The sequence below is a fragment of the Theropithecus gelada genome, chromosome 7a (assembly GCF_003255815.1).
Source record: "Theropithecus gelada isolate Dixy chromosome 7a, Tgel_1.0, whole genome shotgun sequence".
Classification (NCBI taxonomy): domain Eukaryota; kingdom Metazoa; phylum Chordata; class Mammalia; order Primates; family Cercopithecidae; genus Theropithecus; species Theropithecus gelada.
The window spans coordinates 5,360,489-5,381,268 of NC_037674.1; the positions used below are offsets into that span (position 1 = coordinate 5,360,489).

Sequence of the window (20,780 nt, forward strand, 5' to 3'; positions counted from 1 at the left end):
GGCAATCAGTGAGCAGCCTTACCCTAATTTGCTTAATCTAAATCCCTGATCATATCACCTCTGTGTGAGCTTCTTAAAATAGATACTTTAGATTATAAACTCATTTAACATCTTGAAATTTGAAACCAGCTAAACAGCTAGCTTAACACTTGCCTTCTCTCCACAAAATAAAGCACATAAGTTCTCCTCCCTCTCTAAGTCCTCTCCCCAGAGTATAGACACCACCTCTTTTACCCAAGACAGGAATATTTACAGACAATTCAGTTTCAATGACGCAAGAGTAAATTTCCCATGCTGAGAATCTCACAGGTGGCATTCATTAATCATGACAGCTACAATGTCCTACTCCTCGTCCACTGCCACCTACAGTTTACATAGGTCAGCTCCTACACCTATGAGCTGATGCAGAGCCAGTAGGCAGCCACACATCCAGACCTTTCCCACAGCCCATTCTTCTGCACTAATTTTTAACCCATAATACAAGATTTCGTACAATTCATTGCTTAATTTCATATTAGTTTCAGTCCATTGTTTTGGCTACCTGGGAGCTGTGACTCCAAGCCTTCTGCTGTATCTTCAAGCTTTATATCTTAGAAACTTAATTAGCATAGTACATGATGCCTTTTCTTGAGATATCAAAAATAAAATCAACAAGGAGAGCTAAGGATAACAGGGGTGTGTGTGACAGAGTGTGCATTTACACACACATAAATATGCCCAAGTACATACTATTTTACAATACTTTTCAAATTTCTTTGGCTATAATAGTTTATAACTGATGTTTACTGAATAAAGAAATCACCGAAATTAAAAGCATGGGAACTGCAATCAGAAGATGCCAAATGATTTCTTTCTTCTCTGAGGAGGAGTAAAACACTACCTAACCCTGATTTTAAAAATAAATCAATAAGGGAGCAGAGATTTTCGCTGGCCTTCCTCCATGACAAAACTATTTCTCTTCCTTTAACAGCATGTCAAGGATGAAACGAGAAGCTCTGAGAGAGCTGAACCCTTCAGGGAATATTTTCAATGGTAGCCTTGAAAGGCAACATTTACAAGAAAGATATCTTTTAGTAAAAGTGCTTACAATTCTCAGTCTATACAGATTAAAAGAATTTTGTGGGTTTATCTATCAGAGCCCTAAAGAGATTTTAGGACACAAAATTTCTACCATAATAAATTGGTATCAATTATAAAGGTGCACTACAGATTGGTGTCTTTATTTATATCTAATAGCTGTACATATTTTGGAGGTACATGTGATATTTTGAAACCCACAGACAATGTGTAAAGATGAAATCGGTATCATTGGGGTATCCACTACCTCAAACATTTATCTTTTATGTAGGGAACATTACAAGTCTGCTCTTCTAGTTATGTTGAAATATACGATAAATTATTGTTAACTATAATTTCTCTACTATACTATCAAATACTAGAACTTATTCCTTCTAACTATATCTTCCATCTAACTTTTTAAAATTTCTTTTTATTTACTTTTTTGAGACGGAGTCTTGCTCTGTCGTCAGGCTGGAGTGCAGTGGCACAATCTCGGCTCACTGCAACCTCCGCCTCCCGGGTTCAAGCAATTCTCCCGCCTCAGCCTCCCGAGTAGCTGGGACTACAGGCATGCACCACCACATCCAGCTAATTTTTGTATTTTTAGTAGAGACGGGGTTTTACCACGTTGGCCAGGATGGTCTCGATCACTTAACCTTGTGATCCATCCACTTTGGCCTCCCAAAGTGCTGGGATTACAAGTGTGAGCCACTGCACCCGGCCTCTTCCATCTAACTTACTCCCTTTAACCAACTTCTCTTCATCATCCTCTCCCCACTGTCTTCCCAGCCCCTGGTAACCACCATTATACTCTCTACTTCTGTGAGATCCACTTTCTTAGCTTCCACAAATGAGTGAGCACATGTGATATTTATTTCCATTTAGAATTTCTGTTCTGCTATCAATAAAGATGAACTAGGTAGTTCTCGCCAACTCTCCAGTGAGAACAATTAGAAGAGCTTGGGGAAAAAAAAAAAGAAAAATCATGCTTGAGAGCACCAGAATACCAATAGAGCAGTGAGGAATTGCAGGGACAAGATCCAGGAAGGGAGGGGAGCCCTGAGAGAATACCAGGATTTGAGGCCACCTTTCCAGAGCCTGTGGTGATTATTTAATAATGCTTAAGAGGCTAAAATTTTGAGCAAACCTTGACAAACTTAAGAGAAAAGGGGACAAAATTTGAGTTCAAGACTTACTGAAGAGAGGGCCAGGTGTGGTAGTTCATGCCTGTAATCCCAGCACTTTAGGAGGCCGAGGCGGGTGGATCACTTGAGGTCAGGAGTTCAAGACCAGCCTGGTGAATGTCATGAAACCTTGTCTCTACTAAAAACACAAAAATCAGCCAGGCATGGTGGCGCATGCCCATAATACCAGCTACTTGGGAGGCTGAGGCAGAAGAATCACTGGAACCCGGGAGGCGGAGGTTGCAGTGAGCCGAGATTGTGCCACTGTATGCCAGCCTGGGTGACAAAGCAAGACTCTATCTCAAAAAAAAAAAAAAAAAAAAAACCTTATTGAAGAGAGAGAAGACTCTAGTAAATTTTCCGTATTTATGCCCTAGAACAAATATGCAAGAACCAGAAAGAAAGCAGCCTTTAGAGGGACTGAAGCCCATCTTCACATCTTCTCAATCCCTAATCTAATTAAGGTAATGTGTGGTTGCTGGTTGCCGGTGTCCATGGGGTGGCTGCTGTCAGAAGTAAATATTAACAGTAGTAAAAGGGTTCTCCATGCTCTCATCTCTACCATTTTCCCCATACATTGTCTGGGGCAAACTACAGACACAACCAGGCTCAGAAGGGGCCCAGATCATGTGTCGGAAAAGCAGAAAGAACCATCACTAACAAAAACAGAGGCACAAAGTGTCTTAAGAATGGAACTATCAGACAGGGGCTATAAAAGAATTCTTATGAATATATCTGAAGAAACTGAGAAAAAGCTTGAGAGCTAGAAAATTTTGTAAGAACCAAAAGGAAATTCTAACACTAAAGCGTGCAATATCTGAAACTTTAAAAAGAAGTCAATAAATGGGACTAACGACAGATAGACACAATGAGAGAATTCAAGGACTGAATATTGAATATAAGTCAACAGAAAACAGACTAGATGAAGCATGGAGAGACAAAGTAATGGGAATTACAGCAAAGAATAGGAAGCATATGGAATAAAGCAGGCTTCTCCATCTCAGCACTGTTGACATTGGGGGCCAGATAATTCTTCGTCTTGGGGAGCCATCCTATGCACTATAGGACATTCAGCAGCATCCCTAGCCCCTTCCCTGTGTCAGTAGCATCCTTCTCGCCAACTGGAGCAACTGAAATTTTTTCAAGATAATGCCAAATATTCCCTGGGGAGAAACACTGCCCCTGGTTGAGAATCACTGAGATAAAGTGAAAGCTGTGGTAAACATGTAATCATTGTCCCAAAAAGAGAAGGCAGATAAAATAGAGCAGACGCTATATCTAAAGAAATATCTAGGCCGGGCATGGTGGCTCACACCTGTAATCCCAGCACTTTGGGAGGCTGAGGCGGGCAGATCATGAGGTCAGGAGATTGAGACCAGCCTGGCCAATATGCTGGAAACCCGTCTCTACTAAAAATACAAAAATTAGCCACGCGTGGTGGTGCACGCCTGTAGTTTCAGCTACTCGGGAGGCTAAGGCAGAAGAATTGCTTGAACCTAGGAGGCAGAGGTTGCACTGAGCTGAGATCACGCCACTGTACTCCAGTCTGGGCATCAGAGCCAGACTCCGTCTCAAAAGAAAAAAAGAAAGAAAGAAAGATCTGGCAACAATTTTCCAAAACTTGTGAATGAAACCAAGGAACAGATTCAATAATTCATTCTGAATCCCAAACAGGTAAAACAAAACAGCAGAAACATATTCTTATCACAGTAAAACTGCTGAAAATCAAAGACAAAGAATACAATTTAAAAGTGACCAAAGAAAACAAGAACAGAGAAGCAACAATAAGGCATATAGCTGACCTCTTAAGAGAAGTACTGGAAGTCAGAAAACACTAGGGTAATATACTACAGACACTGTGCTGTGTATACAAGTGCTGTAACTAACCAGCAACACAAAGTCTGTATTTTTGAATTATCATGCAAAAATTAGGCAATATAAATAAGTTTTGAAACAAACATGGAGAACTTGTGCTACTTCCAGACTCTCATGAAAAAGAAGTCTAAAGGGCAGAAGGAAAATTATCTTAGATGGAAGTTAGAAGATACAGGGAGGAATTAAAGTAACAAAAAAGGAAACTATAGGAGTAAATCTAAAAGAATACTGACTGCAAAAAACAATTATAATCTTATAAAATTTAAATATATTTATAGAAATAAAATACATGACAGTAACAGTAGATACATTGCAATTATGGAATTAAAGTGTTGTAAAGTCCTCACATTGTACAGAAAGGTTGATGACTTTCATTAGACTTTACTTAGTCAAGGATTCCTATTGTGATCTCCAGATCAACCACTGTAAGACAAAAAGAAAGAAATATGACTAACAAACTAATAGAAGAGAAAATAAGAATAATATAAAACGAGCAATTAATCCAGAAAAGTGTAAGAAAAAAGAGAAAAAAAGAACATAGAAGAGACAAGGGTAAGTGGAAGTAAATAGCGAAGGATAGATTTAAACCCAAATAGATCAGTAATCACATTAAGGATAACTAAATTATAAAGATTCTCAAATTCAATTTTTTAAAAAACCCAACTATGTGTTACTTATAAGTATCATCATAAAGCATTTAAATATGTTTTTAAAAATGGTTTTTAAATTACAAAAGGAATATAGATTGAATATGCAGTGATGGTAAGAGTTAATGAAGAAAACATATAAATGTATTTTAAAACCTGTATTTGTTTACTAATGGGCCTAAGTGTACCACTTTAAAATCAATGCCTGTTAATACTGCTTAAGGCATCATACATCATGTTTATACCTTTCAACTTTTAAATATTTAAATATTTCTCTACACATCTATAAACATAAAGAAAAGACAGCATGAACTCTGCCAGAATGCCTTGTGTGCGCTGATTTTTACACCCTTGATTTTCAACTTCTTGATTCCTTTTTAGGTTTGTTTAATTTAGCTCCTGTACAAACACATATTAATTTTGTCATTTTAAGAAATGTATCTTATTAAAACATTATTAGATCCAGTTCCTGGTTCCTGATGCAAGAAAATCAGGAGTTACAACTTTGTCCTAACAAGTAAAAGGGTAAACACACTAAAAAAACAACAGCTCTTCTTGGAGCCAAACTAACAGGGGAACACACAGGATGAACTTCTGCTCTCAAGATTGGAGGGACAAACGGGCATACAGAGAGCCAGGACTTTCCAGAGCACAGACCAATCAGCAAAACCACCACAGGAACCAGCAGCAGAGTAAGAAAACCTGAACTGGAATTGGCAAATTCCTGGAGGCTCAGTGTGTACAACTTTGAAAGTTAAAAATTCCAAAAGGGGGGGAGGGGGGAGGGATTGCATTGGGAGTTATACCTGATGTAAATGACGAGTTGATGGGTGCAGCACAGCAACATGGCACAAGTATACATATGTAACAAACCTGCACGTTATGCACATGTACCCTACAACTTATAAAGTATAATAATAATAAATAAATTAAAAAATAAAATAAAATAAAATAAAATAAAAAAGAAAGGGAGGCAATAGTTTGCAGAGAATAGGACCCTTCAAGATTTTTGGTGACAACCTGCTTTCAGGATGTACCCTTAGAAATTTTCTAAGACCAATGTTTCTGCTTACCTCAATGGGGAATCTGCTTTGCTTTCTACTGCTTTAGGCCTTGTAAGTGGCTACAGAATGGATTTAAATTTTTTCTACTCCCTTAAGACTCATTGTGTTGAAGTATTAATCTGACTGAAGATTAAACAAATTGTATGTAATTACCCGAGGGAAAGTACCTTGAATATCTGTTGATTATTCTCTGAATGTTCCATTAAGAAAAAGTCATAAGTACTTATGCCTTTGTCTAACTGAGAAAATAAATTATGCCATATCACTAAAGACTGGAAATCACAAATGCCGTTTTCAGCATTGCATGCCAATATTACATATAGAATCCCCAACAAGTCATAAGTAAATGAAGTAATGAATTTCTAGAAAAAATGTTATGTAATATTTGATAATACATCCATTGATGGCATACATTTTGTTGAATATACAGTTATAAACTGACATAAAACAATGTATTATAAACTGTATTAGACTGAGATAATATTTTATTAATTGTATTGTTTATGTAAAAAAATTAGTGGCAAATAATTTCTTCATTTGTTTATAACATATCATTTATCTCTGGCTGTTTTTAAGAACTTTTGTTATTGCTTTTCCTATAATGCATTTTAGCATAATTTCCTTTCGATTTACCCTACTTGGAATTATTTTAGCTTTTTGTATGTCTAGGATTTTGTTTTTTAAAAATACATTTAGAAAAAAAAAAAATTCCACAAGGATTCAACCATAGGGGCTCCCAAATATCATGAGATTTACCTCCAGAAGCTCTACCAGGTTCCCACAGGAAATACTGAAGAAATGTTCCCTCGTGCTTCCACCAGAGACAGGTGAAAGAAACCATCTGGAAATGTGCCAGAACTTTCTGTTGTTTTTAATAAGGCCTGCCATCAGGAAAAATGAATTAACCATCGTCTAACCCTCTGGGGTATTATCAGAGCCTAACTGACCCAAGGGAAGGGAAATACTGAACTCCACCCACTCTAGCCATCCTATGGCACCCAAGCGGGGAGAAACAAACTGAGAAACACCTATGAAGTTCGTGTCCAGAGGCATAGGCTCACTAAAAAACTGAGACCTAATCACAGGAGGATAGACTGCTTCCCCTCCCTCCACACCTTACCACTACATTAGTAACATTCATTTACAGCAGTTCCTTTTACCTGGTATATCATGGCCACCAATCAAGAAAAAAATCACAAAGCACACTAAAAGGCAAAAAACAAACAAACAAATAAACGAAAAACATAAATTGAAGAGACAGAGCATGCATTAGTACCAGACGTGGCAGCAGTATTGGAATTATCAGATCAGAATTTACAACAACTATTTTTAATATGCTAAAGGCTCTAACGGAAAAAGGAGACATCATGGAAGAACAGTTAAACAATGGAAGCACACAGATGGAACTCCTAAGACATAACCAAAAAGAAATTCCAGCAATCAAAAATAAGGTAACAAAAATAAAGAATGTACTTGATGGGCTTACTACTAGATTGGATACAGCTGAGGAAAGAATCCCTAGTATGAGGAATGTCAATAGAAATTTTGAAAACTGAAAAGCAAAGAGAACAAAGACTGAAAACAACAGAATAGAATATCCAAGGATTGTGGGACAATTACAAAAGGTGGAACATATGTGTGATGGGAATACGAGAAGGAAAAGAAGTAGGGCAGTGTTCCCCAAGCCCCAGGCCACGGGCCAGTACCTGTCCCTGGACTATTAGGAACTGGGCCACACAGCAGGAGGTGAGGGGCACGTCAGGGAGCATTACTGCCTGAGCTCTGTCCCCGGTCAGATCAGCGGCAGCATGACATTCTTACAGGAACACAAACCCTATTGTGACTTTCACATGCAAGGGATCTAGGTTGCACGCTCCTCATGAGAATCTAATGAATGCCTGACAATCTGAGGTGGAACAGTGTCATCCCAAAACCATGGCCCCCGACAGTCTACGGAAAAACTGTCTTCCACAAAACAGGTCCCTGGTGTCAAAATGGTTGGGGACTGTTGAAGTAGAGAAAGGAACAGAAGTACTTGAAACAATGATTGAGAATTTCCCCAAATTAGTGTCAAACACCAAACCACGCATCCAGGAATCTCAGAAAACAGCAAGCTGATACATGTGGGGAAAAAAAATCCAACATCTAGGTATATCATTTCAAACTATAAACAATTAAAGACGAAATCCTGAAGGAAGTCAAAGGGGGACAAAATACCCTTCCCTTTAGAGGACCAAAAAGGTAAGAATTACATCTGACTTATATGAAACCATGCAAGCAAAAAGAGAGTAGAGTAAAATAGTTAGTGTTGAGAGAGAAAATCACAAATCTAGAATTACTGAAATCACCCTTCAAAAGATAAGGAAAAAAAAAACACATTCTCAGGCAAAAATTGAAGAAATTTGTTGCAAGCAGACCTGCCTTGAAAAAATGTTAAAAGTAGTTCTTTAAAAAGAAAGGAAATTATACAGGTTGAAAGTTGTATGCAAATTAAAGAAAGAACCACTGAAGAAGGAAAAAGTGAAGGCAAAATAAAAACTTTTGTTTTTCTTATTAATTTATCTAACAGAAAACAGTTTGTTCAAAGTAACAATAGCAACAATCTTTTTATACCTATATGTATATATCACATATACATATATAATACATACATATATGCCCACACATATATACACACACACATGCACCTTATAAGAAATAAATGGTACAAGGGACAGGAGGAAGAAATTCATGTTATTTTGCATTACAAAGTGCTCGTGTTACCCATGAAGTGGTATAATGTAACATGAAAGGTGACTTGGGTTAGCTGTAAATGTACGTTGCAAACTCTAGGGCAACCACTAAAAAAGTAAAGAAAAGAACTATAACCGATATGCCAAGAAAGGAGGGAAAACACAACCACATAAAATGCCCAACTAAACCGTAAAAGTCAGAGTAGAAAACAAAAACTGAAATAAGGAACAAGGACAAAAAAAAAAAAATCAGTAACAAATATGATAGTTATTGATCCAACTATATCAACAATCACTTTGAGTGGTCTAAATGCATCAATTTAAAGAGACTGTAAGAGTAGATCAAAAACAAGACCCAACTGCATGTGCCTACGTAAAAACCAGAGTACTCTAAATATAAAGACATATATAAATTAAAAGTGTCCTATGGATGGAGAAAAGTATACCATGCTAACACTAATCCAAGAAAGCAGGAATAGCTATGTAAATTTCAGATAGCGCATACTTCAAAGCAAGGAAAGTTTCCAGGGATAAAAAATGGTATTACTTAATGATAAAAAGATCAATGCTACAAAAAATACTTAACAGTACTTAATGTGTATATGCCCAAAAACACAGCATCAAACTAATGAGGCAAAAACTATTAGACCTACAAGGATAAATAGGTAAATTCATTATCATAGTTGGAAACTTTAACACCCCCCTACCAGAAATTGAAAGAACCAGAAAGCAGAAAACCAGTATAAACATGGTTGAACTCAAAACATTGTCCATCAATTGGATATAAGCAATATCTATAGAATGTTTTATCCAACAACAGTAGAATACACTTTCTTCTCAAGCTCACATGTAATATTTCCCATATTTGTGCCATAAAATGAGCCTTAACAAATTTAAAAGAATAGAAATTACACCTTGCCTGCTATCAGAATACAAAGAAATTAAACTAGAAATCAGTAACTGAAAGATTACTGAAAAATCCAAAAATACGTGGAAATTAAACAATATGCCTTTAAATAATACATGTCTCAAAGAAGAACTCTCAGAGACATTGAAATATTTTAACTGAAATGAAAATGAAAATAACTTACCAAAATTTGTGGGATGCAGCAAAAGAAGTGCTTAGGGGAAAATCTATAGCACTTAATACAGTATTAGAAATGAAGAAAGATCTAAAAATCAATATTCTAAGCTTCTACTTTAGGAAACTAGAAAAAAAGAGCAAATTAAATCCAAAATAAGCAGAGAAATATGAAAAATTAGAGCAAAAATCAACAAAATTGTAAACAGGAAATCAATAGAGGAAATGAACAATAACGAAATGTTTTTTGAAAAACGATCAACAAAATTAATAAGCATCCAGCCAGGCTAAATAAGAAAAAGAAGACAAAGGACAAAAATTACTAATATCAGAAGTAAAAGAGAAGACATCATTACAGATCCTATGGGCACTGAAAGGATAACAAATAAATACTATGAATAATTCTATGCTCACCAATTTTATAACCTAGATAAAATGGACTACTCCTGGAAAGACAAAATTTCTCAAAACTCAAACAAGAAGAAATAAACAATTTGAATTGGCCTACATCTATTGGAGCAATTGAATCAGATAATAATAACCTTCCAAAACAGAAAGCAACAGGCCCAGAAGGGCTCACTGGTGAAGTCTACAAATTTAAAAAAGAAATTATGCCAATTATCTACAGTCTCTTTCAGAGTACACAAGCAGAGGAAATACTTCCTAAAACAGTCTATGAGTCCAGCATTACCCTAATACAAATGGCAGATAAATACATTATAGGAAAAGATAACTACAAACCAATATCACTGATGAACATAGATTCAAAAATGCTCAACAAAATATCAGCACGTTGTGGTGGCTCACACCTCCAATCCCAGCACTTCGGGAGGCTGAGACAGGCAGATCAACTGAGCTCAGGAGTCCGAGACCAGCCTGAGCAACACAGTGAAACTCTGTCTCAACCAAAAATTTAAAAATTAGCCAATTGATCTCAACAATGTACAAAAAGAATTATATACCATGATCAAGTGGGATTTATTCCAGATATTCAAGGTTGGCTCAACACTAAAAAATCAATTAATATAATCCATTGCATCAACAGGCTACAAAAGAAAAATCATATGATTATATCAATAGATGAAAACAATTCTGACATAATCCAACTCCTATTCATCATAAAAACTTTCAGTAAATGGAATAGAAGAGAACTTCCTCAACTTGATAAATATATATATCATTATGATGTTAGCTGTAGGTTTTTTGTATGTGTGTATATACATATTTTTCATATGTATATATAAAATATGTATTTGTATATATACAAAATATTTGTATATGCTTACATAAATATAAATACACAAAATATATGTATATATTTATATATAAATGTAAGTAAATATGTACATTTTTTATTTTTATATATATTTTTATATATGCTTTTTAAATTTTTTTATTTATATATATATACTATCCAAAAAACCTAAAGCTAACACCATACTTAATGATAAGAAACCTGAAGCTTTCCCACTAAGATTAGGAACAGGTCAAGGATGTCCCCTCTCCCACTCCCTTCAATAGCACACTGGAAGTACCAGCTAATTTGAAAGGACAAGAAAAAGGAAATAAAAAGTATACAGACTGGGAAAAAAGAAATAAAGCTGTCTTTGATCGCAGATGACATGATCATTTATGTAGAAAACCCAAAATAAGTGACCAAAAAAAAAAAATCTCCAGGAGCTAATAAACAATTACAGCAACTTTGCAGAAGACAAGGCTAACATGTAAAAGTAAATGGCTTTCCTATACTTTGGCAATTAACAAGTAGAATTTGACATTGAAATCATAATACCATTTAACCCCTCAAAAATTAAGCACTTAGGTATAAATCTAGTGAAGTATTTACAAGATCTATATGAGTAAAACTACAAAAGTCTTACAAACAAAATAAAGGAAGAACTAACTAAAGAGCTATTCTACGTTCATGAATAGAAAAATTCAATATTGTCAATATGCCAGTTCTTCCCAACTCGATCTATAGATTCAATGCAATCCCAAACAAATCCCAGAACGTTATTTTGTGGGTATCTATAAAGCAATTATAAGGTTTGCAGGGAAAGGCAAAAGACCCAGAATAGCCAACACAATGTTGAAGAACCACCACCAAGTTGGAGGACTGATACTACCAAACTTCAAGACTTATGATAAAGCTATAGTAAAATCAAGACTGTGCTGTTGATGAAAGAATAGACAAAGAGATCAATGAAACACAATAGAGAACCCAGAAATAGACTCACATAAATATAATCAACTGATCTTTGACAACGATGCAAAGGCAATAAAATGGACCAAAGATCGTCTTTTCAACAAATGGTGCTACGACAACTGGACAACCACATGCAAAAAGATAAATGTAGACATGGACTTTATACACTTCATAAAAATTAACTCAAAATGGACCACAGACCTAAATGTAAAGTGCAAAACTATAACACTCCTAGAAGATAATAGTGGAAAACCTATATGACCTTAGCTACGGCAATAACTTTTTAGATACAATACCAGAGGCACAATCTATAAAAGAAAGAATTGAAAAGATGGGTTTCACTAAAGTTAAAAATGTATGTTCTGTGAAATACGATGTAAAGAGAATGAGAAAACAAGCTACTGACTGGGAAAAATATTTGCAAAAGACATACCTGATAAAAGACTGTCAGCAAAAATATACAAAAACTCTTAAATTCAGCAATAAGAAAAAAAAAAAAAACACTTAAAACTTGGTCAAAGACCTTAACAGACACCTTACCAAAGAAAATCTACAGATGGCAATAAGCTTATGAAAAAATGCTCCACATCATATGTCACCAGGGAAATGCAAATATATAACAATGAGATACCGCTACCCACCTATTAGAATGCTCAAAATCCAGAACACTGGCACCGCCAAATGCTGACGTGGATATAGAGCAACAGGAGCTCTCATTCATTGCTGGTGAGAATGTAAAATGGTACATCCACTTTGGGAGACAGTCTGTGATTTCCTTAGAAAATTAAACATACTCCTAGCATACGAACCGGCAAGTGCCCGCTTTGGTATTTACCTAAATGATTGAAACCTTATGTTCACATAAAAATCTGCACAAGATGCTTATAGCAGCTTTACTCATAATTGCCAAAATTTGGAGGCAACCAAGATGTTCTTCAGGAGGTGAATGGATAAATAAACTCTGCTACATCCAGACCAATGGCATATTACTCAGTGCTAAGGAGTGAGCTATCAAGCCATGAAAGCGTATGGAGAGAGCATAAATGCATATTACTAAGTAAAATAAGTCCATCTGAAAAGGCTACAGACTGTATGATTCCAACCATACGACATTTCAGAAAAGATTCAACTACAGAGACAATAAAACATCACGGGTGCCAAGAATTGTGGTGAAGGTAATGATAAAAAGGCAGAGCACAAAGAAATTCCAGGAGAGTAAAAATACTCAGTATGATACCATGATGATGGTGTTATACACTATGCCATTATACATTTGCCCAAACCTATAGATTATACAAAACCAAGAGGGAACCCTCTTATAAACTGTGCATTTGGGGTGATTATAATGTGTCAATGTAGGTTCATCAGTTGTAACAAATATACTACTCTAGTGGGGAATGTTGATCATTGAGGAAGCTGTGGGAAATCTCTGTACCTTCCTCTTAATTTTGCTGAGAAGCTAAAATTGCTCAAAAAAGTAAAGATTTTTTTAAAATGACAAAGATCAATACCCGATCATACCTTCAGCATTTCTTTTTACAATATACTCTAGGTATGTGGGTTTTATAATATTTGATAATATTTTGTTGGAGTTGTAGCATTTTAAATGATGGCTAATGAATATAAAATCATACATTTTGCAAACCTAAGCAGAGGGCCACCCAAAGGAATTTAGATAACACATAAGCCCTTAGGATACTGGGCTCCACAGCCCTGCCTGCCATCTTCAGTGCCAAAGCCTAAGTGCACGACCACTTAGTTCTACTGTCTTGTGACTAAAGCGTCCAAAAAGCTGAATCTGCATTTCAAACCAATAAAACACCAAAAAAATCAATCTTGTATAATTATATGTTTTACATTTGTATATAATTACATGTTGGTTCATACTACTCACTTTAACAAACTTGACTTCTGGACATGCTTCATAACCAATGTATATTTATTTTATGCAAATCACTTAGAATGGCCTTTAGATGCATGTGCTCAGGTGACTGACTAAACAGCACAAATAAAGGAGAAACATTATGGAAACTTGGCAGATCAGACCTTACATATGCATTACTTCAAAATGATTTCTTATGTATTATCTCATTCCCAGCCCAGTTACAAGCCCAGGAAGTAAATTAATAATCACCAGAAGTCAGTGTATGCATATAAGAATAATTTAGGCACTTTCACTTAGCAAATTTATTGATGTATATTCATGATGTTTATATACACAGTTATACATCATAGACAACATATCCAAAACATCTCTTAAATCTGCCCCCTTTTCCACATTCCCACAGTGGCCATCCTAGTTTCAACCTCCTTGTCCCTTACCTTTCTCTCCTCCTCTCTAACCCGTCTCACACTCACTGCTCTCAGCATCTTCTGCTTAAGCAGAGATTTGGTTACTTCCCTCCCCTGTTTAAAAATCCACCATATCTTCCCCCTCTGCCTAGTGCTTCACAAAGGAGCCTGTTGAATAACAGCAGGTCAAGCAATTCCTTTGAGGACTCATGTTGTGCCTCTAAAATGTATGCAAAGTTTTTTCACTCCAATCTATAATTTATACTTGAATTTAATACAAATATCAAGGTTTGGACTATTTCCATTTCTGGGAAAATATGCTATGGCAGGCTGGTCTTACAGCTTCACAAAACCCCTGGCACACTGCCTCCTCGTGCCTTCAGAGATGCCTAGACTAGAGCCAGGTAAAATGCAAACTTGCAGAGGAACTCAGGACACCTCACACACTACAACCTTACTGTCCCCACACTTATCTAGCACCTCATACCAAAGAAAACTCATAACACCCTGCCCTTGTAAGGTGTGCTTCTAAAGCATAATTCTTACAAAAGGGTCTGCAAAACTATCAGTAGTTTAGTCAGTACTATATTGGTCTTTTAGAATGTCTCAAAAAACATAGCACATTAAATTTTCTGAGAAGTCTTGCAGCAAAATCGTAGGAAAGATCAACAGGTTGCCAGTGTCCCACAAAACACATGTTGGAGGTGAGCTGTCCTCCACTGTACTTTCAGCCTTTCCTCAGCCTGTACCCATTACCTGGAAAAGATATCCTGCTTTCAGTGGCAAACTCTTTCTCATTTTTGGAACTCTAACCACCATCTCTTTGAAGCCATTCTCAGCGGCTCTAGTTGAAAACAATGTTTTCTAGCCCTTTGTATAAATGTGTATGCTAAATTTCATCACATGTAGTAATTTGGGATTTACTTTTTTTTTTTTTTTTTGAGACTGAGTCTTGCTGTCGCCCAGGTTGGAGTGCAGTGGCGAGATCTCGGCTCACCGCAAGCTCTGCCTCCTGGGTTCAGGCCATTCTCCTGCCTCAGCCTTCCGAGTAGCTGGGACTACAGGCGACCGCTACCACACCCGGCTAATTTTTTGTATTTTTAGTAGAGACGGGGTTTCACCATGTTAGCTAGGAAGGTCTCCATCTCCTGACCTCGGGATTCGCCCGCCTCGGCCTCCCAAAGTGCTGGGATTATAGGCGTGAGCCACCGCGCCCGGCCTGGGATTTACTTGTTAATTTCCCTAGCCAGCTCATGAGATCTCTGAAAGGAAAAATAATCCATCACCTTTCTGTTAATTCTCAGAATTTGTCAAAGTCTACAATAGGAGTTCAATAGGATTTGTGGAATAAATTGATTAAAGAGTAAATGATCTTTCACAAAAATAAAATATATAACATCATATGGTGTCTTCCTATCACTCCAGTTGGGAACCTCTACTAACCAAAAAAAGGAATCAATAACAATATTTGGGAGCAGGAAGACCAACTACTATGGTCTCTAGAACAGCCCAGTTAAAACGGGCAACAAATGTGTAAAGAGAATCTATACCAGCCAAGATTTTGCCACGCGAAGCCTTTATGAGAACCATTGTGTCTCTGTCCAGAGGGCTGAGATTTCAGCTGCAGAGACCCGGCTCCACTTCAAAAACCAGGCAGAGCCAAGTCAGGCTGGAATACAAATGTTTGCATATTTCCTTATGTCTGATTGAGACTTCAGCTTCATCCAGCATCTCAGGAAAGTCACATTAAATTAGTTACAATTCATCCAGTTTAAATAAATTAAATGACTTTGTTCTGCCGAAGTTACCAAGTCTAAAGGAAGCAGCAGATGAAAGACAAAGGACTTGCCCAATGTTTCCTCTTAGCCCTACCTCTAATCACAGAGTGGCCTTGGGCAAGGGACCACACCTTTCTAGGCATGACTTCTTGACCTCTGAGTTGAGTAGTTACATAATTAAGATGGAGCATACCTTCAGTGAATCACCAGTGTGTGGCAAGCACTTCATCTTATTTAATCCTCTCAAAACCTCTGAAGCAGGTATTATTCTAACACATGAGAAAACAGGGCTCCGAAAGGTAAGGGAGTTTGTTCAAGGCCACTCCATGAACACAGCATTGCCTGGCTTGGAAGTTCAATGTGTTCACAGCCAACCCCATGGCTAAAGTGAGAGAGAAACTTTCTCCCGCCCCCTTCCCATCACCTCTGACTGCTGACAGCCTTCTTCACACGCATTTCCTAAGGACAGTGGACTGTCATTGACACAAAGTGCCAATTTGCTATTTTTGTAATTTTCTAACGTGACAAAAGTTATTTTAAATGTTCACGTAGTGTAACACTAACCTATGCCTAAACTTCTCCTAAGACTCAGAGCTCCTTATAATAAGTTGGTTTCTTAAGTGTCTCTTAAAGAAGAAGTTCCCAGAAAAAAAGCCTGCAGCTTCTCCGTGAGTAGTCTCTTCTCCAAAAGAGCCTGCCGCAGCCTTTGCAACCTCAGGAGCCTGTTCTACTGACTTCCTCCTACTCCTCTACTGAGGGGCTACTGCACCATCACCCCCATCCCGGCAATACAGAGACACCCACTCCAAGGGAGACAGCTGTGGAGCAGACACAAACAGTGAGGCAGCCTGGCTGGAGTTGACCCTGGGCAAATGGGGGAAGAAGGAGCCACTGTCCCTTTGTCACCCTGTCACACACCACTTGCGGGGTGTGTCAGCTCTGCTGCCTGGTCTTTTCATGTGGTTTCTGCATGAAAATGACCATAATCACATATCCAGCTTTAAGGTCTCTTCAAGTTGTTTCCATATTCTTTAGTTGATCACAATGACTGATGAGGTACTACAGTGTCCATTTTATTAGCCAGAAAGCCAAGGCTCAAGATGCTTAAGAAACTTACCTAACAGCAGCCATTCAGAAACCAACAGAGCCAGAACCCACCGAAGACCCCAAGTACAAATCTTGAGCTCTTTAAAGTAACTGAGGAGCTGCTCTGTAAACAGCAACTTTTGCTGCTCTGCAACTCATAAGACTGAACCTGCCTTCCCCTACAGCTCTTCTCTCATGATAACTTTTCCGCATCATCACATATACATTCAATATTTTAAAGCACGATTCTGTCTGCAGGAGGAAGAACACATTTGAGGCCAGTGTAGTGTTGGAAAGGAGGCAATGTATCACAGCAATTTTAACTAGGTTAAATGATATACCATTCATCAACATGCTAGTGCAGGTAACTGTTTATTTGTAGGATTATGAAATATCACCTGGGTAACTGTTTACTTGTAGGATTATGAAATATCACCTCTTATCTTTTTCCACTTTGCCAGGTGGCTCTTAGCACTATTTGTTTTTTAACCAGGAATTGTGGCTATTGTCTCACCTCTTTCCTATCATGCTGTCCCTCCCAATGAACATCATTATCCCTGTGCCCCACCCTGCCCCACTCCAGGGTCTCCACAATAGAATCCGATACTCTGTATAGACATTTATAATGAATTAAACACTTGTGTGAAGCATTTGTGCTATATGGGGAATATACCATGAATACTGAATATCCAAAGCAGCATAGAGGAAGAAAAGGTAAGTTTACACAGATTGGCCAACTGAAGTGGGCACTAGCAAGGCTGCAAGGCAAGAGGCCCATGGAACTGGTGGCAGCTGCCTGGAGGGACAGACACGTGTATTCCTGATGGGGAACCCTGAGTCCATGGAGCAGGACTCCTGGTACCTGTCCTCACCAGGAAGGCAAAGCATGCCCATTCCTAAGATGGGGTCACAGTGAAAGTTCACAGCTGGCCCTCTTGCCCTCTGCCTGGACAGATTTGCCAGCTGCAAAGCTCAGGGGCAGGCCCCTCACCAAAGAAGTTACATATCATAGGCGGCAGAAAAGTCTAGAAGTGGCTAAACTGACACTCAATGCTGGACTGCATGTCAACACTTAACACCATAAGGGAGACTAAAAAGTGAATGTCACCTGTTCTTGCTACTGAGTCCCAGTTCAGGATGCTTGAGTTTCTAAACTGAGAGAAAGGTGGGACCCAAGTACCCACGTACAGGTGGCCGGAGTGATGGAACAAGCTTTACCAGGTTCCTCCTTGGCGGGAGGAGAGACGGAGAACTGAGACACTCAGAAGAGGGCAGGCTGGGGACAGAGTCAGAGCACGGCCCTGCCTCGCCTGGGGCCAGCTAGAGTGTCCCAGCCGAGCTCCACCGCCTGGACGCCCGACGCTTTCTAAAAAGCCCCTCGGAGCCCAGGGAGGGGAGAGGGCAGCCCTGTGGGCAGGCGGGACTCACCACGTCCATGATCTGCAGGAGGCTCAGGGAGAAGTAGACGGTGAGCGGTTGCGAGTCATTGGCCACGGGCCTCTCCAAGGGGTTGTAGTTCTTGACCAGCTCCTTGTAAAGCTTCCTCTGGAACTCGCCTTGCAGGGACACTTAAGGAGACGAGACCCGGGCAGGGGGCTCAGGGCAGGCCGGCGGGTGTACTCCCGACTCCCTCCTGCCCGCGGCCCCCGCCGCCCACCCGGTGCAACCAAGCAGCCCCCGCAGCGCCCCCGCTGCCCCTCGCCGGAGGCGGGGAGACCCCAAACCTGGCCCAGGCGCGGGGCGCACAGAGGCGCCTGGGATGTGCCCGGGATCCCACGGAGAAGTGGAGGGCGGGGAGGCGGCGGCTTTACCATGCAGGAGCGACGCGGCCAGAGCCAGCCAGACGCCTCCCTGCGAGCAGCGCATGTTGAGTCCCGGAGCTGCCGCGGGCCGGCGCGCCTCACGTATCGGCTGTCGCCCGGGCCTGCGCCTGCGGCCACAGAGCCGCCTCTCGGCTCGGCTCGCGCGCCTTTAAGGAGCCGGGCGCGCGCCCCCGCCCCGCCCGCCCCCGCGCGCCTCTCCACGTGACGAGCCCCGCCCCCGCCCCGTCCCCGCCCCCCGTCCCTCCAGCCCGGGCCGGCGTCTCGGCGGCCACCCAGGGAACTGCAGCCCGGGGTGTGAACTGGAGGTACTCCCGGCGCTGGGCACGCTCCGGGCACCTCCACCCCCAGTCTCCACCGAGCGCGCTCTCGGCCTCGCGCCTCCGGCCAGGCCAGGGGCTGCCCAAGGCCAGGCTTTGCCTCTCCCTTGCGTTCTTTGTCCCCACTCAGCCCGCTCCCGCTCTTAACCAGAAGCTGTGCCGGGCACTCCGGAGAAAGCCGGGACAGTTCTGGGGTCCAGTCTTCCCGGACTCCCTCCTCCACGCCAGCGACCGGGTGACAGCGTTGGGGAACCAGGCTTCGGAAGTCTTGCCAACCAGACAAAACAGACCCGAGGAAGCCCCCTCCTCCCGCTTTCCGCGAGCCCGGGTTTGCTTTCCGCACCGTTTGCTGGGCGCTAGCAGCCAGACTCTCGGCTGGGATCTGAAGTGCTGGAGGCACCCTGTCGGGGAGGACAGATGCCGCCAATGTGTGTGATGGGATTCCCAGTGGTTACCCTAATGTGTGGCTCATTTTTTAAAAAAGGCGATTAGAAAGATTGAAAAGTTAACTCCTAACTCTTTGCTGGAAGGACAGTCAGAACTTGGTGTTCTTATCTAGGCTCTTTTGAGCCAGCGCACTAGGAAGAGTTAATGAGAAGGAGAGGCTCTGAGAGGTCCAGGGAGTGCGGAGAGTTCTTGATGTTGAAGAGGAGGCGTGATTTTGGAAAGAGGAAGGCGCCAAGGGGCGGCTTCCAGGGCGGCTGAAGCTCCCTCCCATTTGCTCCCTTCTGCTGAGCACTGCAGCGCCCTGCGTCCGCGTAGGGGGCGCTACCACCTTCCTTCCCGCAGCCCCCGTGCATCTGCGCTCCACCAGAACAACGCCCGTGGGCCACGCAGCTGTTTCTGGAGGAGGATTCATGGAAGAGGTGACAGCTGAACTGGATTCACCTCAAAGGATAGCATTCGTTGTGCCGGGAGAAAGGGACGCCAGGGGTGCCTGGAGAGCAGACAGGCGTGCCCTTAGCCTCATCTGGCTCTTGAGTCCCCCCACCATTTCTAGCAGTCTGGACACCACAAAGCAGGCACTTGGTGAAGAAATTATCTACAGAGGATTAGTTGTTGGTAAAGGGGGAATGAGAAGAAGGGAAATAAAACCCAGAAGCAGAATAGAGAAAGCCCATGAAGTATTAGTTAAAAGATTCTCACTGGCGCATCCCCTCCACTGGTCGTGGGACTGTAACACTCTTCTACAAGGGCTGAAAGTACCTAAGAGCCCTGTCTTCCCTACTAGAAGAGCACGAGCCCATGGGGCCAAGGGAGTTTATTTTTTCTTGAGTATGGCTATCAGGATCACATTCCTGAAACTGGAACTGCTTCCTTACCTCCATTGCACCCCATAATATCAAAAACCTAGAAATCGTTTTCAGGTGGGACAAGCAATTCGCAAGTATTTATTTGTCCTCTGTTCTCTGCTAGGCACCTGGAGGACCTACAAGCGCAATCCACTCGCTCAGCTTACAATGTAGGACTGCTGGAAGTTGGAAAGTAAACTTCAGTCTCCCTTGAGCCATTAGGTAGGTCTGTGAGTTTGGCTGTATTGACTCCCATCTATGGGACTCAGGTTTTTCATTTGTGAAATGAAGAAAAGCGCAGAACATTCTCGGAATAGAGCTGACGGGCCTATATAGGTCCTGCC

At 40.5% G+C, this 20,780-nt stretch overlaps 1 protein-coding gene across 3 annotated transcripts in view; it reads right to left on the reverse strand.

Moving 5' to 3' along the window:
- The window catches only part of CHRNA7 (cholinergic receptor nicotinic alpha 7 subunit), a 139,550-nt gene extending 120,568 nt beyond the window's left edge, over window positions 1-18,982 (reverse strand). For 2 of the 3 annotated variants that reach the window (XM_025390018.1, XM_025390017.1), the window contains exons 1-2: window positions 18,816-18,982; window positions 18,433-18,572 (exon numbers count right to left, since the gene is read on the reverse strand). Coding sequence is in view for 2 of the 3 variants with exons in the window: in XM_025390017.1 (XP_025245802.1) it covers window positions 18,433-18,572; window positions 18,816-18,870 (195 nt within the window). In the remaining variant the exon portion in view is untranslated. Of the gene's footprint in view, window positions 1-18,432; window positions 18,573-18,728 lie in introns of all 3 variants that reach the window. The other variant, XM_025390016.1, reaches the window with a different exon arrangement.
- Window positions 18,983-20,780: the final 1,798 nt, after the last annotated feature.